Below are 25,769 nucleotides of genomic sequence, written 5' to 3' on the forward strand. Positions count from 1 at the left end.
CTGAGAGATCAGTATCAGCAAAGCTGCCGTAGGCCAGAAAGCACCTTTTGTTCTCAGGGCAAAGAATAGGCATGTTTTAGTTCCTTCACTAGAGCAAAATTTTGTATGCATAGCTCATATCTTACCTTTTCCCTTCTAGGGGTCATAGAAGTTAATTCTTAAGACTATGGAAAACCATTTTATATGAACGGTGCAATCCTATGCATGCTTACTTAGAAAAGGGGTGGGGAATTTTAGGCCTGGAAACCAAATGCAGTCCTCCAAGCCTCTCTATTGGACCCTCAGATAGAGGCCACACCCATCACTAGCTCTGCTTCGCACTCAGAGGGGTTTTTGCTTGGCTGGAATGTGTCCTTGAATTCCGATAATGGATAGAGAAATAGCCTCTGTGGTGTGTGTGTGTACTAACTAGCCTACTGTGCAAAGGTTGACTTTGCTTGCCCCACCCACCTCTGCCATGTGGCCCTCAGAATGCTGCCCACAAGCAAATGTGAAGAAGGTTCTCCTCTACTGACTTAAGTGCCACGGCGTGGAGCTTACTCCTAGGTCTGAGTGCAGACTCTATAATGTGGCCCTTGAGACTTTTCTATCAGGCCCTACAGACTCGATCCAGGACAGGCTTCCTTGGCATTCAACTTCCGCTGGCTCTGCTCCACACTCTCCCTGAACTGTCCTTGGACAGTGGCCTTGAACTGTGGCAATACCTTTCGCCTTCCTAAGAGGATGGAAAGAGAAATATGTATGTGTGTGGAAACCTGGAATGCTACTCAAAGCAGTGAGACACAGGACCATGGCAGTTTGTGAGCCATCCATCTCTGGTGAATTGACCACATTTCAGGTTGGGTGGGATGTTTCAGGGATCAAATGTGGCTCCGGTCCCTGGCACATTGGTGGTGGTGGGGAGTTTTCTGTCCGCCACATCAGATAATTTGAGAAGCACTGGGGGTGGGTACCATACAAAAAGCAAGGGTCACATCTATTGCTCTGCCCATTTTTACCTCCAGCTCCACTCACCCTGTTTTGTATTATTATGGTTTTATAGGGCAAAACATGTGGCTAGTGTGTCCATCTGTTTGGTAGACAAGATAGAGGGTAGTTAGCAGAAAACCTTTTGATCTTGGGGTGGACTTGCAAGGTCTGTACCTGGTGTTGGGCCAGAGAGAGAGAGACTGTGGATGCTGCTTGATTGTATAAGCCAGGAGGGCTTAGGGTCCAGAGAGCAAGTTGTATAGCCACAAGCACCTTGTTAAATAAATAAAAATAGCAGATAGCATCATCTGTAAATTACCTGGGGTGATCATGTACAGCTTTGCTCATTCTCCCAGAGGCTACACCATACATTTAAAGCACATTTACAGCACTTTAACTCTCATAGTTTCCCCCAGAGATTCCTTTGGAAGTATAGTATAGTTTATCACCTCCAGACCATGACTCCCTCCATCCTTAAACTACAGTTCCCAGGATTCATGTATGGTGCAAATCAGGGTGTAGCCATAAGAATCTTATTACCCAAGACACTGAGTCAGATGTAGGAGTTTTTCTGACAATTACAAAATTCAGCTGCAGAAACTTCAATCTACAGGTGTTTTGCCCAAATTATGACTTCTAACTCTTTCAACCTTCAGCAGGTTTCCATTAAAATCCCGTCCCATCCTACCATCATTCCATTTTTTTTTTAATGGTCCCTTTCCTCATGTCTGGGTCTCTGGGAATAACTATGGGAAAGTTTTAGTGGAAAACCCTTCAATGTGTAGGTTTACAAAGAAAGCTCTTCTCTGCTTCTCTTCAGCACCAGATTACAGCCTCTTTTTGCTAGACTTTTCCAAAAGAAAAAGGGAAATATCTGGAGGAAGATTACTCAGAACTCGGTGTTACATTAAGTTTGACTCTTATCCGGGTATCAGTTTAGGTCAGGGTCAGTCTCCTTCAAGGGACAGGTGGTGAAACTGTACAAGGAAAAACCAGTCCCAGTCCCATGAATCATGGACATTTTAGAAGCACACCAGGCTTACTCATGCCAAGATTCTGCTTCCAGCCACCAGGACAGCCAGTTATTTCAAATCTAGGCCCAAATCTGTCTCTCTTGCATTAGAGTTCCACTGAATCTTGGACTATCCTTGTTGCTGGCTATTCAAAGTGAGTTGTTATGTGAGGGTGAGGGGGGGAGAGGCCAACTTTTACAGGATGAAACTTTTGGGGTTTGTTTTTGGCCTGCTCAGTCTCCCTCTAGGTTGTGGTGTCTTCTGCAGCTTACCTTATAAACCAAGCTTCCTCACTGGTGCTAAATGAGTCTGCAGGTGCTCAGTGCTAATTCCTTTCCAATCCTCATATTGAAGTGGTGGTACCAAAATGCCCTGGAACATGTTTTTCTTTGGAAGAAGCTCAATCAACTAGCAACGTAAGTAAGGAAATGCTGGTACATCTCACTAAGTATCAAGGTTTGGCGAGTGGCATTTATCCATTCTGCAAAACCTTAAGATGTGGCCCCTAAAGGCGTTTTGTTTTATTAGTTATTTACTGTTTGATCTCAGCCACTCACGCCGTGATCAGAGCCCCCGCCTGCCAAATAAAGATGCTGAAACTGCCTCACAGCAATGGGCTGTGAAAATGGATATTTATAGCATGTTTTACATGATATTCTCCCTTTGGAATATAAAACATAAAACTTGGCAGAATAATTCATCACGTGCATAGCACTTTGCAATGCACCAAAGTCCTTTCCTATCTTTATCTCACTCTCTCTTTTGCCCACACAAAACAAGATATTAAAATTCCAGGGGATTTTGTTTTTGTTTTACCGATGGGAAAATGTGGCTGAGAGCTAGTAACCTACCTGAAGCCACCCACTGAGATTTGAACCCCAAACTCTGGGGCTCAAGTCTAACAAGATCATACCTGTTACAGGTGGGTAGCCGTGTTGGTCTGCCATAGTCAAAACAAAATAAAAAATTCTTTCCAGTAGCACCTTAGAGACCAACTAAATTAGTTCTAGGTATGAGCTTTCATGTGCATGCACACTTCTTCAGATATGTACACTTCTTCAGATACTTCTTCAGGTATCTGAAGAAGTGTGCATGCACACGAAAGCTCATACCAAGAACAAACTTAGTTGGTCTCTACGGTGCTACTGGAAATAATTTTTTATGATCATACCTGTCAGCTCTACCACTTTGTCTGGCTGATCTACAAGAAGTGAAAGATGCATCTATAAATGCAATAGATCCAAGCTTGATCATTCTGACTCATCAACAGGAAGATCAAGGAGATTCAACAAACATGTCTTGTAATTAGCAGGTACTCACTATATCTACAAAACAATGCTAATATAGACACATAGGCTTTTGGGATGCATGCTCAGCAACCTCTGTGTAAGATAAAATACATAATTATTCTGTCCATTTTACATCAACAATGAAGTGTTTTGCCCCCTTAAGTCCATCATCCAGTTCCTGAAATTTTCAACACTTCAATGGGACTGTTCTGACATAAGCATTTTGCAGGCAGATATGCAGAAACCTGATCTATCATCATCATCATCATCATTCATGATTCGCTTCCTATAAAGCATCATGAAGTGATTTCACAATGAATAAAAACACACATAAAACAATGGCATATACAGAACTGTTTAAAAATCACATATATAAAGAATCATATATACACACACATATAATACATATATAAAAGCAATTTCAAGTCCAATACAGATACGAACTGAGGTAAAAATCAAAGGAAAGTCTTCATTGGGCACCAAAAAGACAACGGAGATGTTTCCTGTCTGATTCGCAACTGGGGGAAGTTCCAAAATTTAGGTGCCACTACACTAAAGGCCCAATGATAAGATCGTATTTTCAGGATGCCCTCTTCTGTTGAGTATTGTGATCAGTTGGATATATAAGAAATGGGACTCCTTTTTAAGGTATCCTGGTGGTATTCCAAGCCATTGGGATTTGTTCCCTGGTACCAGCACCTTGAATTTAGGCTGGTAGGCAATTGGCAGTCACTGTAATTCAAAGGAAGTGTGATATGATGGTGAGATTTTGCAAGAAAATATATACTGAAAGAACCAGCATGAGGGAAGGGTGAATGATTCAGAACACGCTTTGATTCAGAAGGACCGTGAATCAATTCTTGGCATTTCCAAGTAAGGCTGAGAAAGACTCCTGTCTGAAATCCCGGAGAACTACTGCCTGTCAGTGTAGACAATACCTGAGCTAGATGGATCAGTGATCTAACTCGATATAAAGCAGAATGCCCTGCTTATCTATGCTAGTGTAACATAGTGACTAGAGTGTTATGGGGAACACTGTTGGGCATCCGCCTATGCAGCAATGAAGCACATTGAGTTGTACAACCCTTTCTCCCAGCCTAACAACACTAGGGGCTTGTAGTGCAAGTAAATACACACCAGACTTCTCTGAGCATCTCACAGAAAATGTAGGAGACAAATATGATGAATAAAGCATGTAGAAGTAAGTTCCAAAATCAACGGTACTTACTTCAAATTAATGTATTCAGGATCAGGGTGTAAATTTTCCAAATTGCATATACTCCCGCTAGGAATCATAAGTGCTCCCTGTGCATATAGCTTACATTTATATCTCAATTAATTAAGCACCGTGAAATCCTTTGGGGAGTAAAGGGATGGCACATGGATGCCTGGTGCTTATAGAACATTTATTGGAGATTTGTAGTGTGACTTCTAAACAAATGTTTAAATGCAACTTCCTCTTCCATTTGTCTTCTTCCTTTCAGTGTAAAGTCTTTACCAGGTTTATGATATATCGTATCATTTTTAAATGTAGAAAATGCACATACAGTGTGATCTTCTCAGGCCTGAGCCCTGTTGAATTCAATGGGACTTATTCCCAAGTAAGCATACATATTATATTCAGCCCAACCTAGATTTATGCAGACATACATAAGTTCCATTTTGTTCAATGAGACTTAAATACTGCTACATTGTTGTTGTTGTTGTTGTTGTTGTTGTTGTTGTTGTTGTTGTTGTTCAGTCGTTCAGTCATGGCGTGACCCCATGGACCAGAGCCAAACTCATGTTAGTAGCTTCGAGAACACTGTCCATCCATCTCATCCTCTGTCGTCCCCTTCTCCTTGTGCCCTCCATCTTTCCCAACATCAGGGTCTTTTCTAGGGAGTCTTCTCTTCTCATGAGGTGGCCAAAGTACTGGAGCCTCAACTTCAGGATCTGTCGTTCCAGTGAGCACTCAGGGCTGATTTCTTTAAGGATGGATAAGTTTGATCTTTTTGCAGTCCATGGGACTCTCAAGAGTCTCCTCCAGCACCATAATTCAAAAGCATCAATTATTCGGCAATCAGCCTTCTTTATGGTCCAGCTCTCACTTCCATACATTACTAGTGGGAAAACCATGGCTTTAACTATATGGACCTTTGTCGGCAGGGTGATGTCTCTGCTTTTTAAGATGCTGTCTAGGTTTGTCATTGCTTTTCTCCCAAGAAGCAGGCATCTTTTAATTTCATGACTGCTGTCACCATCTGCAGTGATCATGGAACCCAAGATAGTAAAACCTCTTACTGCTTCCATCTCTTCACTGCTACATTAAGATTTGTTTATTTTCATTTACATGGATACTGAGAATGGTGAGCGTGGAATATGGAACTTCATAGTAATCCAGACACCAACTCTTGCATTTAAAACAAAATAAAATAAAAAAATTCCTTCCAGTAGCACCTTAGAGACCAACTAAGTTTGTTCTTGTTATGAGCTTTCGTGTGCATGCACACTTCTTCAGATACCTGTAACTGGAACTCTTGCATTTAACTTGACTTAAGGCAGGTTAAAATGTCACCACCCCTGCACGGAAGTGGACAATTGGTGCGTCACCTGCAGCTATAATAACTAAAGAGTGTAAAGACACTTGCTACACTTGCTGTTTATCTAAATTGCCGGGAGCCTTAATGCTGCAGAGTCCTTAGCTGGCTTGCCCAGTGAGCCCACAGAGAAGTGGTTGGCTGAGTGTATCACTTCACTACAGGCACAAACTGATTCAGGCCAAGTGGTTCAACCCAGGGCTGTTTGTAGCATTGGGCCGAATATTTTGGAAGAGGCACTGAGACAAACTCATTGATCAGCCAGGAAAGAAGTGAAACTGCTAGCCAGTCTCACATGCAGCAGTGTGAATATTTAGGCTGATGCTTAATTCACACCTGCCTGTATTAGGAGCATTTCCCAAATTATCTTTCAAAGTGACTAAAACCACACCACCAGGAAAACCTCTGAATCCACCCATGTTGGAGAACAGGACGGCCTCAACATGACAGGCAGGGGTGCAAGCACAGCCATCCCCTCATCCGCTGATCTACATATACAAAGACATTCTGAAGTTGTTGAAATTCTACTCTTGCAGCTTTGAAAGGCAGCAAGTCCCACCAGAAAGGAGAAATACCAATCCTGCTCTGATGTCTTGAAAGAAGGAAACTATTTATCTCCAAATTTAGGCAGCTCTACCACACTTTCTCTAAGGAGAGTAAGTTTGTGTGTGATTTTTGTCCACCCTTTTCCTGTCTCACCCTGTTTTTTGTTCTTCACCTTTTCCCTTTCCTGTATCAACTTCTGGACTCCAAAGTGAATGATGTTTGTCGCTGGGGTTGCCCAACTACTCCTATGAGAGCCAAGGCCTCCTGTGTCACCTGAAAGCCTAACAAATGAACAAATGCATTATGTCAGAGATATGGAACCTGGGGCCCTCCCATGCGCTACTGGGCTCCATCATCCATTGGCCATGCTGGCTGAGGTTCCCATTCCAGGTATGTTTTCATAGACTCGAGTTCCTTTCATCCTGTGCACCACATAGTCTGCCAGAGTTTATGCCACAGTAAATGTGCGAAAAAAATTCAGGTACCACATGATTCTTTGTCATTATTGGTTTTGTTGCAGTAGGCTAACAAGCCAAGAACCATTGCAGCATAATGGTTACAATGTAGGGGGGCCAACTTGAATAAAAATTGAGGAGGGGAAGTAAGCCCCACCCTGCATAATTGATCATAACTGAACCAGACAGAAGGCCTTCTTGGTAGTGGCGGCTGCCCAGTGGAACGCCCTCCCATCAGGTGTCAAGGAAATAAACAACTATTCGACTTTTAGAAGACATCTGAAGGCAGCCCTGTTTGAAGTTTTATTCTGTTTTCAGTGTTCTGTTGGGAGCTGCCCAGAGTGGCTGGGGAAACCCAGCCAGATGGGCAGGGTACAAATAATAACATCATCATCATCGTTGTTGTTGTTGTTGTTGTTGTTATCACAAGATGCAGTACATGCACACCATTTGAATGGAAATGCCCATGAACTGGGGGTGAAGGGTAGGCAGCCCCTTCAAATATTTGGCGGTGGAGGGGGCTGAAAGGACCTCAACCCCTAGGAGTTGGCTCCTTTGTTACAGTGCCAGACTAGGACCTGACCAGGGTTCAAATCCCTACTTAGCCATAAAAACTCACTGGGAGACTTTGGAGCAGTCACTGCATCCCAGCCTAACCTACCTTGGAGAGAAAAAAGGTGGGGTATAAATGCAACAAATAATCAACAAGCAAAACATGGCTGCACCTCTGGAAATGGTTCCAAGAAGTTGTTCAGAGAAAGGAAATGAGTCCCCCTCCCCACTCTCAGAGCTCCTTTGCTCTCTTGGGGTTTCTTCCAGCTGGCTCCTTTGCGAGTCTCCTCCCAACTCCAGCAGCCCATCTTCCTCTCCACCCAACCCCCCCCTCCTCTTGAGGGTCCATCTGCTTGGTGCTGCCGCGCCTCGCCCTCGCTCGCTCCCTCCCTCTCACGCGAGCCCCTCCCCTCCCTTTCGAATCTTCCCTGGCCGTCGCCTAGGCAACCAGCCGATACCGTGTAAATAGGCACCCTGCAAAAGCAATGCAGCCGGGGTAACAAAGGAGCAACAAAGGAGCCGAGCCTTCTCAAATGAGGCTGGCCGAGAGAAAAGAAAGGAGTCCCCAGACTAGCTCAGTTTGCCCTCCCTTTGATGCAGATGCTTGCAAGAGATGCCTGTGGCCGCTGCCTCCTTCCTCTTCAGACAGGATTCTCAACAGCGATTTAAACCGACAGCTCCCAAATAATGCAGACGGAAGGGAATATGGTGGTGTTCCAGTGAAGAAAAATCAACAGGCTCCAAAAATGCATTTTTTACAGGCACCTGGATGCTAATGGATTTATCCATATGACGTTTCGGTTGAGGACCGCCACATGTGCACACACACGCACACACACACACGGTCGGTTTGCATCAACTAGTGCTGCCGGCTGCCTGCCCGATTTCCCTAAAGGGCGATAAGCCCTGTTTGTTGGCACGATGCACATCTACAAAAAAAGGGGGGGGGAGCTCTAGGGGAATATAACTTGGAGAGTGAATAATGCATCGAGCTGAAGCAGCGTGTCTAAAACCGTCGTCTTCGTCGTCGTCCCCCATCCCCTTTCCAAAAGAGCGAGAAATAATGATTAAAACAAAGAAATCGCGTTTGGCACTAATGGATTTCCACCACGCGATCCATTTTTCCCGTTCTCCGGGCTGGAGAAAGGAATTGCATTTGAAGGAATACCGCGGGGGAGGCGAGGGAATAAGGAAGGAAGCGGGGAGGGCAGGGGGAGAGAGAGAAGGAAAGCTTGATGTAAAAACCAAATGCCTCGTGGTGTATTTTGCCCACAAGAAACTAAATATTCTTTGACTGAGTGCCATCTTGCTAAAAATACTAGAGTGTTGGCAAGGGAAGGGGGGGGGGATTACTGAACGGCAGTGAGTGCACAAATCTGGAGCCATCACACAATGAAGTCCGTAGGGAGGGAGAAGGGTTGGCTGTGGAGCTGCTGCTTTGCAAACCCCCTTTTAGAAACCATCACCTCCCCAACCCTAACCCACCGGCATTTTGGTATCCTGCGTGATGTGATTGCTTTCGAAGCAGCGAGAGGAGAGATCGCTTGGCGTTTGCTATCACTCCACTGTAGCCATTTAAACTGAAGGGGCGGAAAGGGGGGAGGGAGAGAAAGCCCACCATGAAGCTATGCTAGGGTTGTACTCCTAACAATGCAAAGCTAGGTGTGCCCAAAGCTCACGGATTTCGATGGGTGGGGGGGGGAGGGAAGGAGGCGAAGTATAGGATCGGGCTGCGCGGTGCTTAAGGTGGGAAGCCCCCTCCCCTGCCTGTCGAAATCCAGACCATTCGCGTTTGCACACCAGCCATCATGGCTCCGACGTGCACCACATGGAAACGAATCAAGACTCCTGTTCCATTTGGCTAGGAGCGTTTTCCAAGTACACGTGGACGCTTCTCTCGCTCGCTCTTTTTGGAAAACACACAAGCAGCTCTTCTGACGGTATTGGCTTCATCTCATCATCATCATTTTTTTAAAAGAGGTTTTGCAGTCTCAGCAGCTTTTTTTTTTTAAGATACAAATCAAAGTTAATCAGGCAGCGAGATTTAATTAGACCCGTAGGCTCCTCGCAAAATATTTTATTTCAAACCAATATTGATGGGGGGGGGAAGGGCACTCTCCTTTTCCCTAGCCATGGCAGCGGCGATGGCAGCTGGTGGAAGCATTTTTCACATCTGGCCTACAGACCTAATAACGTTCAACTCGTGATCTCGTTTGGCGAAACTTGATCTACGTGGTTTAAATACCTTCCAAATTGGGACGATTGAACAATTGCAACCAATTAAAGGGGGGGGGGGAGCGAAACCTCGAGCCTCCATATCTGTTGAGTCTTCCACCCCCACCCCCCTCTTCGAGCTGAAAAGGGGGAGGAGGAAGAGGAATGGAAAGGGGGGTGGCAGCGGGGGCGAGAAGATGAAATCACAAACACACACACACACAAGTCAAACCATTGTCTCTAACTTAACACGGGGCCGGTGCGGGTGGGGGGTGGGGTGGGGAGAAGGAAGACACGGAGAGACAGACACCAAACAGAGGCTCCCACCACTGCAAGAAGAGGGATACCTTCTTTCACTCTTTCTCGCCCTCCCCCCTTTTTGTGAGGAGTGTTCGTCCGCCAGCGAAAGGAAAGGGAAATAAACTCAGTCTCCCACCGTGCAGCGTTCGATCCCCCCCGCACCTCCCCCGCTTTTAAAAGAGAAATCGGGGTGCACGCTCTAATCTCATTAATTTATTTATATTCTTCGGAGTATTAATTATCAGTCCAAGGCCGATTTCAAATTATTTGCAATCGCAGCTCCATTGTTCGCTCCAATTGGAGGCCCCGCCCCCTCTTTTGTCTGGCGGCGCCGTGATTGGTCGGCGGCGGGCGGGGGCTGCCGTCAGCGCTCGGGAAGCCCATTCATCTGTGCACTTGGGCGTTGGACTCCGCATCTTATTAGCGACCAGGGAGATTTCTCCATTTTCCCCTTGTCTACAGTACGGCTACAAATCTGGGATTTTTTATTACTTCGTTTTTTGTACTAACCTTGGGCTTCTAATATTTTTGTTCGACTTTTTTCCTCCTTCCTTTTTTCCCCCCTTTTGCTTCTGCGCTGCTGCTTTTTTGACCTCTCCAGCTTTTAATTTTTTTAATAAAAAAATCCGGGAGTGTACATATTTTTTAAATAATCGGTTGTCTTCTCTCTTTTTTTCCCACCCCCACCCCCCATCACCTCCTCCTTCTCCTCCTCCTCCCCCTCTGGTGTGTGTTTGTGTTGCTGCTCTTCAGGCTGCTGGTCTCCCAGCATTTATACGAACCCACCGCTCTTTGTTTCCCCCCTTCTTTTGGATCTGTTGAGTTTCTTTGTTGAATAAAACCAGCATGGGCGCTCAGTTCTCCAAGAACGCTGCAAAAGGCGAAGCCGCTGCCGAGAAGCCCGGGGAAGCGGTGCCTGCGTCGCCTTCGAAGGCGAATGGACAGGTAAGCGGGGTGCAATGGGGAGAAGCGAAGAATAATGATAATGGAATAATGTCTCTCTCTTTGAATAAAATAAATGGTGTGCACGGTGTTTGTTTCTGCTCCCACTTTCTTGCTTGGTGGGGATGCACGGCTTTTTTTTTTTAAATCTGACTACAGCCCTTTAAAAGAATGGTAATGAAAAGGAGTGGCTTTTCGCACTGCTGTGGATCCAATGTTTTAGGCGTAGTAGTGTGGTGAAGGCAGAAATTTGCTAGATGCTTGTGTACAGTGAGATGTGTTTTCTCTTTGGCGTGGTGCAGTTTGCTTCTTATAAACTGGCGGCATCTTTGAAGACCTTTTTGCTGTATTCGTGCTCTTGGTTGGGACTGATCGTGTGCTACTCTATGGCTTCCTATCCTGTAGGTGTAGCAGCCCCAATTCTGTTCTCTCCCCCCCCCCCCAATTCTCCTCTTTGGCGCGTGAGGAGAGTGTAGTGGAGCTTGGCAGCGATAAGGCAATAGCAAGCGACAGCGGTGCTTGGTGGGTGGGGGGCGCTGGAGAGTTGTCCGTGTGTATTGGGGAAGGGGCTAAGAGACCGTCTTCTCCATCTTGCTTGCTGGATCCTTCTTCGCTCTGTCGGTTGCCTACATATAAGCTTGCGGCACACACTGAATGTGGTTGATCGTAGACGGCACTACGAGACTTCCCCCCCCCCCCCCAGTGCATATTATTGTCGTAGCCAAGGCTACTCTCCCGGCATTGGTGGGAGATTAGGGCGAGATTTTCGGAGAGGCGCTGCTGTGCGCGCGCTTTGGAGAGCTGTTGCTACGGGATTCGCGAGCGTGCCGACGGCATTGGGGTGAACGTGGGGCAGCCGGGGCGCTTTTGCGCGCCTGCAACCGCGTGCATGTTGTATGTGGCGGCGCTTCGCTCTCGGCCGCGCTGCACCGTGTAGATCTCGCCGCCGTGCGCGCTACGCCGTGGAGGGCGCAGGGCTGCACCACGCCTCTTAGCGGCAGCTGCTGTCTCGTCGCCTCGCCGCTCCGCGGAGGAGCTGGAGGCGCGCTTTGCATAGAAATAAAACGGCAACCGGTGCGATGGGGAGCGGAGGCGCCGCTCCTTCCAGTATGGTGGGCAGGAGGTGGGGATTTATCTCTCCGTTTGGCACGAGGGAGGAGGAGGCGACGGCGGCGGTGGTAGAAGGAAGAGGCTGGGAGAAGCTGCGGACGGAGCTTTGTTCGCCTAGCAGAGGCGATCCCGGCCAAGGCGACGCTTCCCCCTGCTTCGCCAGCGCTTCTCTCCGAAGTCTCCTCCCTCGGAGCTTCGCTCCTCCTTCGGGTGGATTTGGCAAAATGGAGCCGTAGTGCCCTCTGCCGGCGGAGACTCCTAGCTGCGTTGGCCTCGTTTGATTCTCGCAGGGTGTGTTGAGAAAAGGTGGTGGTGATGGGAGATGCGCGCGCGGGGTGGGGTGGGGGGTGTTAAATAAATCGCAGAAGGGAAGAAGCGTGGACGGGGGCCACGCGGCGCGTTTCCAAACGACGCTGACTTGACGCCGCGTCCAAATTGGTGGGTGGGGGGAGCCCTGAAGGGAAGAGCCGGAGTGAAAAGGGCGCGGGGAGGAGGGGCTTGCGTCTTAGTGGCGTCGCCTCCCCTCCCCAGAGCCTGGCCCTTGCGTCACGCGCTCTCTTCGGGAAAAGCAGCGGGAAAGTCGCTGGCAACGTGCTGCCATGGCTGGCCTAGGGAGTTATATCACATAAACTGATTTGTGCAGTGCTGGGTTCCCTTCATATCCCTTTGACTGAAAGTGCCTCAATGACACAAACGGGGTATATGGTCTTGTGTCAACCTGCACTTGACATGAGAGAGATCTTACTCTCGCTCCCCCTTCTCCTCGAATAACGCTGAGTTAATCTCTTCCAGGAGAACGGCCACGTGAAGGTGAATGGTGATGCTTCGCCAGCAGCCGCTGAGGCAGGCAAGGAGGAGGTCCAGGCGAATGGCAGCGCTCCGGCTGAGGAGTCTGTGAAGGAAGAGCAGAGCCCTTCGGAGGCTGCCTCGGAGAAGGAGGCCGCCGAGGCCGAGAGCACAGAGCCGGCCTCTCCCGTCGAAGGGGAGTCCTCCTCCAAGGCCGAGGAGGCAGCCACCCCTTCTTCAAGCAACGAGACCCCTAAAAAAAAAAAGAAGCGCTTTTCCTTCAAAAAGTCCTTTAAGCTAAGCGGCTTCTCCTTTAAAAAGAACAAAAAGGAGTCTGGGGAAGGAGCCGAGAACGAAGGGGCGGGCACTGGGGGAGAAGGTGGGAAAGACGAAGGGGCGGCGGCCACCCCAGAGCCCGCCAGCAACGAGGAGGAGAGCAAAGCGGCCGCCCAGGAGGCGTCTCCTTCCGCTGCCACCGGCAGCACAGAGGAGGCCAAGGAGGAGGCCGGGGGCTCTCAGGAGGCCAAATCAGAAGAGACTGCGCCCGAGAAGCCTGCAGGGGAGGAGGCCAAGCCTGCCGAAGAGCAGAAGCCCGAGGAGAAGCAGGAAGAGGCGCCAGCTACCCCGAGCGCTGCCACCGAAGCCAGCTCAACTGAGCAAGAGGCGCCCAAAGCAGAGGAGCCAGCGGCAGCGGCAGCGGCTCCTACACAGGAAGCCCCGTCCGAGTCTAGTCCAGAAGCTCCACCAGCTGAGTCGGCAGAGTAAAAAGAGAGAAAGAGAGAGAGAGGAAAATTTGGCAATTTTGAGATGATTGAACTTTTCTTCCCCCCCGTTTGTTTGTTTGGAGTGGTGCCAGGTACTGGTTTTGGAGAACTTGTCTACAACCAGGGATTGATTTAAAAGATGTCTTTCTCTTTTTTGTCTCTACCCACAGATCCCATCTCAGATCATTCTGTTACCACCATTCCAACCGGCAGAGGAGAGACTAAACGCCTCCCTCCGCCTCGTTCCTCCTCCTCCTCCTCCTCCTCCTCCTTTTTTTTTGCATCAGTATTAATGTTTTTTGCATACTTTGCATCTTTTACTCAAAATGTAAACTTTTTTTTTCTCTGTCAATCTATGGACATGCCCATATATGAAGGAAAAGAATGGGTCAATAAAGGGATAGCAAATGAAGAGTGATAAGGGGTCACAGTGGGGAATTAGTGAGTGGTGCAGATAATTTGCCAAGAAAATGTGCCACAAGAAATAAGGGGTTAGTCTTTTTTAAAAAAGAAAGTTATTACAATGTATTTTGTGAGGCAGATGTTCTATAAGGTTTACAACACTACAAGTCTTGACTAAGAAGGAAGAAGAAAAATTCCAATACTCAGATTTTAAAAAAAAGATCATAGTCTTAGGAAATTCATTTAAACCATAGGAACTTTCACTTATCTCATGTTAGCTGTACCAGTCAGTGATTAAGTAGAAATACAAGTTGTATAGGCTTTATTGTTTATTGCTGGTTTATGACCTTAATAAAGTGTAATTATGTATTACCAGCAGGGTGTTTTTAACTGTGACTATTGTATAAAAACAAATCTTGATATCCAGAAGCACATTAAGTTTGCAACTTTTTCCACCCTGCCCATTTTTTTTTTGTAAAATTGCAGTAATCTTGGACCTTAAAAGAAAAAAGAAAAAAACCACACACAATTTTAAACTCAACCAAGCTGTGATAAGTGGAATGGTTACTGTTTATACTGTGGTATGTTTTTGATGACAGCAGACGATGCTTTCTTTTTCCAGTTGTCTTTCAGAATAAAGAATAAAAACCAGTTTCAGATGCAATGGTTTTTGTGTAGCATCTTGTCTATCATGTTTTTGTAAATACTGGAGAAGCTTTGACCAATTTGACTTAGAGATGGAATGTAACTTTGCTTACAAAATTGCTATTAAATTCCTGCTTAAGGTGTTCTAATTTTCTGTGAGCACACTAAAAGCGAAAAAATAAATGTGAATAAAATGTAGAATTGGCTGTGTTTCTTTTTCTGGATACTCTTGATAGCTTAGTAGATAGCCTGTATTGTCTAAATTTGTATAAAAGAAGGCACTTGTTTGCCACTTAACATTATTCTTTATTTCTAAATTACGGATTGTGTGGTCTTCTGGCCCTACTTAAAAGCTGTATCTGTAGAGAGAAAGAGCATTCAGGCCTTCTAATAGAGATGTGCATTGGGTTTTAAATGAATAACCTGTGCTTCTTTGGACATTTGATTAGCTAATATGTCAGATCTGGGGGGAGGGGGACAAGATAAATGTGTTCACAACAAGCTTGCACAAGTTGACTTTAGCTAGAATGGATGTGTGTGTAGCCAGAGCCTTGAGGACCACTTTATGGTGTATTAGATTATTATCTCTTAGCTTGAGTTGACTTGACACTTTGGCTGTGGTTGTTTGGGATATCTTGGGCTTAGCCTGAGTTTTCAAACAGGGATGCCTGAATTCAGGTGTAAGACAGCAAAGGTCCAATCTTACATGCGACTTCTTAACCATTTCAACATCTACTTCAGTGCCTGACTTTAAGCTTGCCAGCCTTGGAAGTTTGGCCTAAAGTAAAAAAGAAAAGAAAAGAAAAAAGTTTTTGTTCTACCAAATTGTTGAGCAATACTTTTTGTATGTTACTCCCAGCTAAATAGGTGAGCTAGCAAACAAACAAACAAAAAAGATTGCTATATTTGTCTACAAAAGGGTCACTTGGTGCTTGCCTTTTAACTGTTTAGACTTTTGGGCTAATTTCCACCAAATTGCTCAGGGCAAAATATGCCTTAATAAAACAGTAGGCTTTTGTAAAAAACAAACAAAAAAACAAAAAACAAATACAGTGTAGTAATGGTGTTGGAGGGTGGAAATTGATTCAAGGAAGTGTTGCTCCTAGGTTTATAGGTGAAATTTAGTGTTACACTTAACTTGCTTCCATCTATGTTTTCAGCAGTTAACTTGCTTTGGAAGCAATTACACTCACTTTATATGAGAGTGGCACATTAGCACCTTGTTCCCTAAAGAACAAAGCCTGAGCTGAATGAAGTTCAATGGATTTCATACTGAATACATACTCTTATTCAGCTGTCCACATATTTTTTTATTTTTTATTTTTGGCTTGTATATATACTCTGGTCACCCTGGTATTATTTCTCTGTAGTGTTAGAAATGTATTGACTATTATGCTTTAAATGGCCATGGGATGAAATAAATGGATGTAAAATGAGATCTTCCATACCGGTGTCGTTCTTGGACTGCATCTGTTGGGAACACAACATTCATACCTCTTGATAAAACGTTGACAACAGCATGGCTGCCTGCCTCTCTTCTGTTGCTATTGGTGCTTCATAAATGTGTGTTCTTAAGTCAGTAAAATAAAGCTGGGCTTGATTTTTATTTTTATTTTACATATTCTGCACTTAAATGGAATTCTCCCCATCTCCAAAAACCAGCTGGGGCATAGTTTTATATATATCAAGTCCCACTGCTTTCAATAGAACAGAGCCAGCTGGAATGCTGCAAACTGGGAAACGCATGTATTGTAAGGTACACTTACATCGGAACTTTGTGTGGCAGCAATTCTCTGTAGGGCAATACCTTTGATTTGCCTCTGTATCAGGTCTTCCCAAACCTGGTATTCGCTAGATGCTTTGGACTAAACCAAAGAATATGAAGGGCACCAGGTTGGGAAGATTTCTCTGTGATATATAGAATGGCTCTTAAACTCTCTGAATTGTGCAGATTACAAGCCTTGGTTTCTTGATTATGTTAAACTAATTATTTCCATCCACCCCCCAAAGATGTCCACTGTTGCATCACTCAAGATTCTTGGTCACTTGTAGAATTAACTGCATAGTTAACAAATTTCTGCTCCTCCTCCCAGAACATGTCTGGCTTCTACAAGCAGTAGCGTGAGTAAATGCTTTTTTGTCACCAGTGCAGTTGGTTAGCCAGTTGGAAGCAAAATGCTAGGTTAGACAGCCATGCGGCCTTCTATAGTAGTCTACTAGATTCCACTCCACTGAAGTTGGATAATTTATCTTAATGTTGGACAGTCATTTATTTTCCTAGTACAGGAAACACTGCTGTGGATTTTAAATTATTGCAGGGATTATTTCTCAGACAATATACTATCAGATGTCCCATAGTGGAGCTACCTAATTAAACAGGTGCCGCTGCATAGTAAGTGGAGGATTAAATCATTGGATGTTGAAAAAGAATAGTACACAATAGAATTCTATGGAACAATTGAGTTTCCCATGGAAATGTACTGTTGAATATTTTGAATTGGCAGCTAACATACAGTACTTGATGAACAAAAGTACTGAAGCTGCATTCTTACCTTGAAGCAGCCCATTCGCTAAATAGCACTTTCTTTCTAAGGGTGAATTAGGTGCTGGTATCTTATTAAGCCTCATGTGCTAGATCGTGATTTCCATTTTTTAAACCAATGAAGAATCAGTGTTGTAATTCAAGGCATGCATATGTGATGATGATAATTTTATTGTTTTTACCCCACCCATCTGGTTGGGTTTCCCCAGCCACTCTGGGTGGCTTACAACATATCTGAAAACATAATAACACCAGTCCTTAAAAACTTCCTTAAACAGGGCTGCCTTCAGAAAGGGAAGTAAATCTGAGAAAATGTGGTTGGAGCTGGACTTCCAGTTCAAAGGATATGTACACAATCCCCATTGATTTCAGTGGGTAATGTAACAAAGTAATATCAGAGTTACTGGCCCAAGACCATTTTTGTTATGTCTGAGTTGAGATTTGAGTGCAAGGATTTAAGTCTTGACACTGTTGGCTGGCCCTTCATGATTGCTAACAACGTTTTCCAGCAGCCAGTTTATGGTAAATTATAGTACGTTTTTAAGATAACAGATGAGATTCAACATAACATGAATGGGTGTCTGTTGTGCTCACATACAGTAATGGGACCTTGCTCCCCTGCAGTCCCCATTCCCGAAATGATTACTCCAGAGGGTTGAGGGATCTTCTGGAGATGATAATTCCCTAGGCTGGAGGAGAGAGAAAAGAAACCAAAAGTCCTGTTGTACAAGTGGGTTTTTGCTCAACAAGACACATTTGGTTGTCACCAAGCTGAACTGATTAAAACAAATTCTTCTGAAAGGATTGTGTGCAATAGTCAGTTTGTGCTCTATGAACATCCTGGTTGTTCAAATTTTAGCTGTGGAGTCTTATACAGTGGCATCCTTCAGAGAAGTGCATTGTACTTGTTCCTATACCAAGTAGTAATAAGTTTCATTGAATTTAGTGGGGCATATTTTTGAGTAAACGTGTATAGGATTGTACTGGAAACTGCACAGGCTGCCAAATATTTTAGAACAAGGATCATCTAAATCCACCATAAATCTTTTGTGTTCTGTTAAAAAATATATATTTAGGTTAATGGAGGAAAAACAGCTTGTGGCAAACATTGTGGATGATTCCCTAATGCCCTGAAACCAAAACAACACAAAATAAAAAAAATCCTTCCAGTAGCACCTTAGAGACCAACTAAGTTTGTTCTTGGTATGAGCTTTCGTGTTTTTGTTGTTTCTGGTTTTTTTAGAGGGGGGTGGCTTTCAGTGTTGAAATACTCCAATTCTCAGAAAATCAAAAAGACTTCCACAGATTAATAACCAGTGATTTCCCTCCTCTCCCACTCCCAGTGCTACTATTTTTGGTTTAAAAAAATAACAACCATAATCTTCCTGATCTATATTCACTAAAATTAGGTGGTGATGATGTCACCCTAATTGTAATGAAATAAATGGAAGAGCAACAAGTGTTCTGAAATGTTGGACTGTGTCATAGCAATCCTATTGGGAGGGGAAGGGGAGCATTCATGGCATAGAAACTACCCTATCCAAGCCCTTTTGGGCATGCACCAGTCAGGGCAGAGACTGGGGTGGCAGATTTTCCCCAAGCAATTTTTGTGTGTTTCCGCCCATTGGTTCCTATGGGAGGGAAATTCCCGATGCCAGTATCGGGACTGGATTCATTTTATTCCTGGGTAGGATTCTCTGATTCCAATGCCTCTCTCAGTCTGCCCCAGCATGCCCCTGGTCACACATTACCTATAAATAAACATCGACCAAATTCATTTCTGTTAGCTTATCTGGAATATGGCTTGAATGTAGAATGAATGGCTTTGAAACCAACAGTCAAAGCTGTGATAAACTTGCAGTATCCATTTATGCCTGTATGCCCTTGACTAATTATGAGAATTGCCAAACATGTTTCCTAAAAGCTATTTTAAAGATTCTGTACCTAATGACTGTATAATATGTACAACATTTAGTAAGTGGGGTTTTAAAGTGTTTACAAGCTGTTCCGGGCACTTTACGCCAGCTAATCAAAAAGTGGTTGTAACTGAGCTGTAATTTTAGAAAGCACTTGAATATATTTGGGATTGGCCTTTTCAAAGACCTACAAAAGTATTGACACTGAGGACTGAAACATGTTGAAGAAGAAAAGAATATTTATTTTGAACTGTTAACTCCCCCCCCCCCCGGTTGTACAGTGTTGCAGTTGATAGTTCCTTCTTAACATTTTCTGGAGACAAATAAGTATGTTTACACGCTTCTGGATACCACAATTGCTCCAGGGAGACAAGAGAATAATAACTGTGTATGACTACATGGGACGATGTAGAAGTAAAACTGCCATTAATCAATTTACCTTGGAGTAAGGAAAGCAAGTTGACATTGAAAGTGCTAATTTACTCATCTGTATGTGTGGCTGCGTTTGCCTAGGGTGCTTCAAAACAAAACCAAGCAGTCTATTTAATGTGAATATGCTATGAACTTAAATTGAAGAACAATCTTGTTGCATGTGAGATTACCCCCCCCCCCCAATTTCCACTGGTTAAGATGCACTTCCATTTTTAAGGAATCCAAGTCCACTAATCCTTGAACCAAATAAGAATCAAAGCAAAAAAAAAAAGAGAAAAAAAAGAGGGTTCTTCTTCTTTTCCTCTTCCTTCTCCAGTTGGGCACTGAGTATAGGCCAACTATCTGCATAAGATCATTGGTGTGTACCTGCAAGTCTTAGATTGCCTTTGAATGTCATCAAGCCTTCCTGGAACTGCATGGGACAAATGTGCTTGGTTGATTTCAGCCAGAGAAATCAACATTGCTTTCTGACCTTTGCTGGCATTTGCATCCTGCACTACAGAAGACTACTCCGGAGCTATGCTAATGTGTGCTGAGTTCCTTAAGGATTTCATCTCTTTTCATGCACCACATCTAGAAATCTGTTAATTTCCACCAAGGGTGGAGAAGCTCAGGCCTGGGAGTGAAGAGTAGCCTTCCAGGCTTCTCTGTCAGTCTCTTAGGACTGTTCTCAGACCATGTCTCTTCCCCAGGTCACCCCCCGACACACTGTCCCTGCTCCAAGCCCTCAGGTGTGTTAGCCAGTGGAATGTATCCTTGGCCAGGGATAATGCCTCTTGCTTGCTTGGATGAAGAACTGTGTGCTTGGGAGACGGAGAGAAGGGTGGGAAGGGGAAACTGACTTTTGTGTTGTTGGAATGCAACCTATTGTACAAAGGTAAAAGTTGTATCAATTGCTCCATGCACTTTTTGCCTCTGCCTACACTGGCATGCAGCCCATCAGGGAATATGGCCATGATAATGATGGATTTGTCTCAAATTACACCTGTCCCCTACATATGTCATCATCATACACTTGATTTGCTGTTTTGTGCTAAACAGGAGGACCATTCATCTTTGCTTAAACAAATTCCTAACCTCCACAGGGTTTAAGGGCAATTCGGATGGTCTGCCCCCAAGGTCTGAAGCTTTCCCCCAGAAACTCTGGGGATATTTCTTGCCCTTAATGGTGGCCCTGTCCAAACCTGGTTTATCTTTGGAATAGGAGGATGACCTGGATGGGTGACATAATTTATCAAGTGCTTTCTTGATACACCAGGAAGAACTTTCTGACAGTAAGAGCTGTTCAGTAGTGGAATGGTCACCCGTGGGTGGTTGTGGACTCTCCTTCCTTGGAGTTTTTTTTAGCAGAAGTGTTGAATGGCCATCTGTTGTGGATGTTTTAGCTGAGATTCCTGCATTATTCCATGATTCTTCTACTGGTTTTCTGAGGAGCTTGGAGTGATGAAACAGCAGGGATGGTGGTTAGAATGCAGGGCAGAAACTCAGACTTAAGCTGACAGAACATGGACCAGACTCTAGTCTGCAGCATCGATTGCAATGGAAGCTGACTTCTCCATCACCATTGCATCTGCCCATTGTCACTCTGTAGAGCTGATCCAAGTGTTGAAGTGCCCATTTCATATCGCTCTCAGTAGTGTTTATGGAGGGTGGGCAGTGAGAGATCAGAAGAGCCACGCTAGCCTGCTGTGACCAATTTGCATACCATTATTGGATATAGTCATTCATAAAATCACTCCAGCATGAACTGCATATTAACTACTGACATTGTTTTGGATGTCTGCATATGCAATGGGAGTAAAGAGGGGAAATGCAAGTGGCAAGATTGGCCAACCACCCAAGGTGTGTATATGAAGTGTCACTGTCCAGGATAGAACAAAATGTTAGATCAATCTCCCAGGTAAACCAGGCCAACCGTCCTGATACTTCTCTCTCCAGGCCTTGGGTTGGGAGGTCATTAACCCCACTACCTGCAACTTTTTGCTCCCTTTTACACCAATGCCTATGCAAACACCCAGAACAAAATTGAGTGGAATAACACATAGGTTCAAGTTAATTTACTAAGAAATTTGTGATAAAATAAATTGTCTGCTGTTCCCTCCCTGCCTTGCCAACGATAGCTTTGCTGTTTATAATCTCCATTTCTTTCTCTTTCGCAACATGACCCATTGCATGTCCGCTCAGAAGAAAACCCTACGTGTTCAGAGGAGCTTTGTGTCAGGTAAGTGTGCACAGGATGGCAGCCTCTCCCTAGATCACTGCAATTGTCTTCCTTGTCTCTCCCTGTTTATTGGATAGCTAGGGAAATCCACATACCATGCCTATTTTTATTCACTTTCTGGAACTGCTCTCTAGCAGAGATTTGTCACCCTGGATTTTGGACTGGAGGAGCAACTATTTGCATTTGCAGAGTTAATGACAGGCAACCGATGATGGGCAGGTTGTACTTGCCCTTTAACATTTCATTTTCTGTCATTCTTAATTTCGCACGTGAAAATCATGCGTCAGTCCTCCAAAATCAAGCAAAACAGATGCAATGCACTGATCTGTACAGCAAACCAAAACACAGGATTAGTTTCAAAGTCAAGTTATTTGTCACCGAGCTATACTTACGTTAGGAGCATACGGAAGTGAGATTTCTACCTGTAGTGTCCCTTCGCAGGTCTGTTTTGAAAAGTAAATGGATTTGGAATCTTAATGCAGTGTTTTATGTGCCTGTTTCTTGACAGGTATTTCTCTATGGAGGATAAAATTTAGATCACAATTGGCCCCTTCAGGGAGGCTTTCATTTTAAACATCTATGTAAGTCAGGTATGTAAGCCTCATAGATTATACTTTCACTAGTACAGTATTAACCTTCCAGGGAAAAAATGACTGTTATACAAAGCTGATAATGGAGCTGAATGCAGCACTTTAATTAAGAATGGGGAGAAACCAATGTATTAAAAGCAGATAATATTTTGAACAGATTTGATCATTATATAGAAAATGAACGTGGAAAGAAGTATGGGTTTTATAGAAAGCTCTCTGGTGACACAGTGAGGCCACTGTAGTGTATTACTTCAGTGCATCTATTTTTCTAGTTTGCTGCTAAATACACTGCCACAGAGAGAATATGTTTATTATTTGAGTATAAAAGAGATGTTTCAAAATACTCACTGGGGTGGCAAACCCCAAACACTTTATTAAGCCAGTTCAGAAAGTCTTGGTAGGCTTTCTCCATAAATTCTGTTCTTAATGGGCCTAATCGTCAGCCTGGATAGCTCAGTTGGTTAGAGCGTGGGGTTGATAACACCAAGGCTGCTGGTTCGATCCCCATCTGGGACAGCTGCATATTCCTGCATTGCAGGGGGTTGGACTAGATGATTCTCAGGGTCACTTTCAACTCTACAATTCAGTGATCCAGCAGGTTTATTTGCAATATACAGTAGGCTGGTGAAGCAGCAATTTGTGTCTCCACAACTCCTTACGTTGGTTCTCTCCTCACCCAACCAGCAGTGGAGGCTGGTTGAATGACTGCATGAGCAGGCTGGAAGCTTCCCAGTGAGTTTGTTTTTATTACACAAAATTTATTTGCACTCAGATTTCCCAGGTCTAAATTGGCCATTAAATTGAACATTATCTCCGTTGGGCTATGCTGTTTGTGTATTCACCAAAGACAAGTTTTGGTCTTTCTGTTCCATGTGAACATCACCGAACAGCTTTTTCAACACGGAGGTGCTTTGTGCAGAAGCAGTACCATGCAAGGCCTCTTATCCCTTGCACTCCAGTGCTGCTACTGGGATATGCTGGTACTTAAATGTATGATCCTTGCGATCGTGCAGGGGACAAGGTCAAGAACATTTAGATGTTACAATGTGAGGCATGCTGCTGTAAATCTATGGGTGCAATTTTGAAGCAACATGATGATTTCTTGATGCAATAGAACAAACAGTTTCAGGCAGAGACTAACAGTAACAAGAGGAAAAAAATAAGTGATGCCTGTAATTAGAAATAAGGTCATGAATCAGCCCACAGTTCAGTATGAAATTAGTACTATACAGTATACTGTACATAACGTTCCAGGCAACCTCCTAAAAGAGGTACAGTATGTGTGACTGCTTGCTTATATATATTTAAATCTCCCTGAAAGAGCAAAAGTTTTTGCCCCCTTTTGTACTCATTATAATTTTTCTGTAATTCTTTTCAGATGGCTGAATTATTTTTACAGATTCAGCGAGAGTTGCTCTTTGGAAAATGGTATATGATCACTCAGCACCCAGCAGACCTTTTCAGCAGGAAACACCTTTGAACTGAGCCATGAAACTCTTTCTGCTTAGATACTCATGTGTGTCATGTAACAGCCAGCAAGCAAACTAGCTCATAAGTTCAGGGTGATAATGTTGTTTTCCTTCACTGAAACCCCGGTCTTAATTCGTTTGTCAAAGTACATCTAGGGAACTAATCTGGCATATGTATAACAAACTGATCCACCTGGATGGCTGTATACCATATGGTATTGGCTAGTTCTGCCTTGACATTTTTATTTTTAGGTTTTCTAGGAAAACCTTTTGATTCTGACCTTTCAAACAATGCAGGAACCAAGTGTGTCTGAACTCGCTACATATTTCAGCATAATGTAATATAGATTTTTAAAAACTTAAATAAATCCTTTGCTCACTATTGACTACTCAGTGCTTTGCTAAAGTGCACTCATTTACACAAGCACACACACACACACACATCCCTTAAAAAAATTTCCCCTAGGTTTGGAACGTTAAGCAGATGGATGCCAATATAACCACAATGTTGTATGTAACAGGATGAATGGGATTTTTTTAGTCAAAATGGCATACCTGAAACATGTAGCTGGTCCTTGTCAAATAAACATAAGGAAAAAATGTGTTTTCCACCTGTTACACTCTATAAAAATTGTATTGAATGAATAAACAAATACAGTGGTACCTTGGTTGTCAAATGGCTTGGGTCTTGAACAAATCGGCTCCCGAACGCCGCAAACACGGAAGTGAGTATTCTGGTTTGCGAAAAAAAATTGAACACCTAACATCTGACATGGCTTCTATGGCTTCCAATTGAGTGCAGGAAGCTCCTGCAGCCAATTGGAAGCCACTCCTTGGTTTTCGAACGGTTTCGGGAGTCGAACGGACTCCTGGAATGGATTAAGTTTGACAACCAAGATACCACTGTTCAGGCAACACCCCATTTATGTAAGGCTTATGTTTCAAAGCACCATGTATTTAAGTGAAATTGTGTATATTTGAAACACCATTGAAAAAGCCTGCAAACACCCCATTCTGTCCCTGCCCCACTCCTTTTTGTGACATTTTGGCGTCACTTCTGGGTTCAGTGTGATGTGCATGTGCACGGTTGCACACTTATTGAACACACGTTAATGAGGGGTTGCCTGTACACAAGTAAATAAGATATATAAATAAACAATACAAAAAATAAGAGGGGGAGTACATTTCAACTGCTATTATATTTTCTGTCTTCTCAGAAGTCCCAATATGTTCAATGGGATATACTCCCAGGCTGCAGATCTAACTCCTTAAAAAAAAGAAAAGACTATGCTATCCCAATGTCCACTTAGAATAAGTAACCATTATATATAAGTATGTATCTCTAGGTCCTTAATAATGCCTAGTTGATGTTGGTGTGACAGGGTCTTTTCAGTGGTGGTTTCCCTGTTGTAGAATGCGCTCCCTAGTGAGGTTTGTCTGTCTCCATCATTATTCGCTTTCAAGAGGAGTTTGGAAACGTTCCAAGCATTCGGTGGTTAAAGAATACTGTTTGTGGCAACCCTGAGATCACTGGGTGAAGTAATGTTTTTAATTGTAACTTTTAAAAATGTTTAAGTGCTCAGGATGCTTTTTTAAATAGAAAATATTGTGGATGGGTTTGCTGCCCTAGGCTCCTGGTTTTTTTTATAGCACTGACCACAAACTATTTGCTGAGTAGAAGTGAAACAGCTGGAGTGGAAACATTTCCAGAAACTGTGTTAAGTTTCCTTTTTACTCACTTTCATTGTTTTCTTTTAAAAATGTGATGGGTTGTAACCAAATATTATGTTTGCACCTCAGGGTTTCTATCCCCCCTTCTTCCTCCTGCAGCCTCCTTCTCTAAATATAAGGTTACCTTAAAGTATTTTGTGCTGCTTTTTTTGTTCACATTTTACAAAACTCTGATGAGTGGGTGAACTTTTGCCTAGGACCTAGGTCTTGTTGTTTTTTTGCTCTTTGAGCCATCAAGTTCATGATATACAGTTGGCTTCTAGTTTCTCTAAAATTATAATCCATTTTTCTTTTGAAAAGAT

The 25,769-nt window shown here is 43.9% G+C and overlaps 1 protein-coding gene and 1 long non-coding RNA gene across 3 annotated transcripts; both read left to right on the forward strand.

Annotated features, from left to right (window-relative positions):
- Positions 1–10,071: 10,071 nt before the first annotated feature.
- MARCKS (myristoylated alanine rich protein kinase C substrate) lies at positions 10,072–16,004 on the forward strand. 2 transcript variants are annotated; one of them, XM_033143632.1, is made up of 3 exons: positions 10,072–10,378; positions 10,671–10,862; positions 12,762–16,004. In XM_033143632.1, exons 2-3 carry the CDS (start codon positions 10,764–10,766, stop codon positions 13,518–13,520), a joined length of 858 nt encoding a protein of 285 aa, XP_032999523.1. In that variant the 5' UTR covers positions 10,072–10,378; positions 10,671–10,763; the 3' UTR covers positions 13,521–16,004. The 2 variants fall into 2 exon arrangements, with proteins under 2 accessions (XP_032999523.1, XP_032999522.1); XM_033143631.1 differs by lacking the exon at positions 10,072–10,378 and having other exon boundaries at positions 10,567–10,862.
- Positions 16,005–20,836: 4,832 nt separating this feature from the next.
- LOC117043685 lies at positions 20,837–24,172 on the forward strand. Its single transcript, XR_004426221.1, has 3 exons — positions 20,837–21,896; positions 22,186–22,267; positions 23,646–24,172. It is a non-coding gene; the product is annotated as an uncharacterized LOC117043685 (long non-coding RNA).
- Positions 24,173–25,769: the final 1,597 nt, after the last annotated feature.

Source organism: Lacerta agilis, chromosome 3 (assembly GCF_009819535.1).
Source record: "Lacerta agilis isolate rLacAgi1 chromosome 3, rLacAgi1.pri, whole genome shotgun sequence".
NCBI lineage: Eukaryota > Metazoa > Chordata > Lepidosauria > Squamata > Lacertidae > Lacerta > Lacerta agilis.

Excerpts from the sequence above, each read along its gene's own strand:
- MARCKS (XM_033143632.1), top strand. The coding sequence starts at position 10,764 with ATGGGCGCTCAGTTCTCCAAGAACGCTGCAAAAGGCGAAGCCGCTGCC. Across the intron at positions 10,863-12,761 it reads CTTCGAAGGCGAATGGACAG|GAGAACGGCCACGTGAAGGT; the intron begins GTAAGCGGGGTG and ends AATCTCTTCCAG.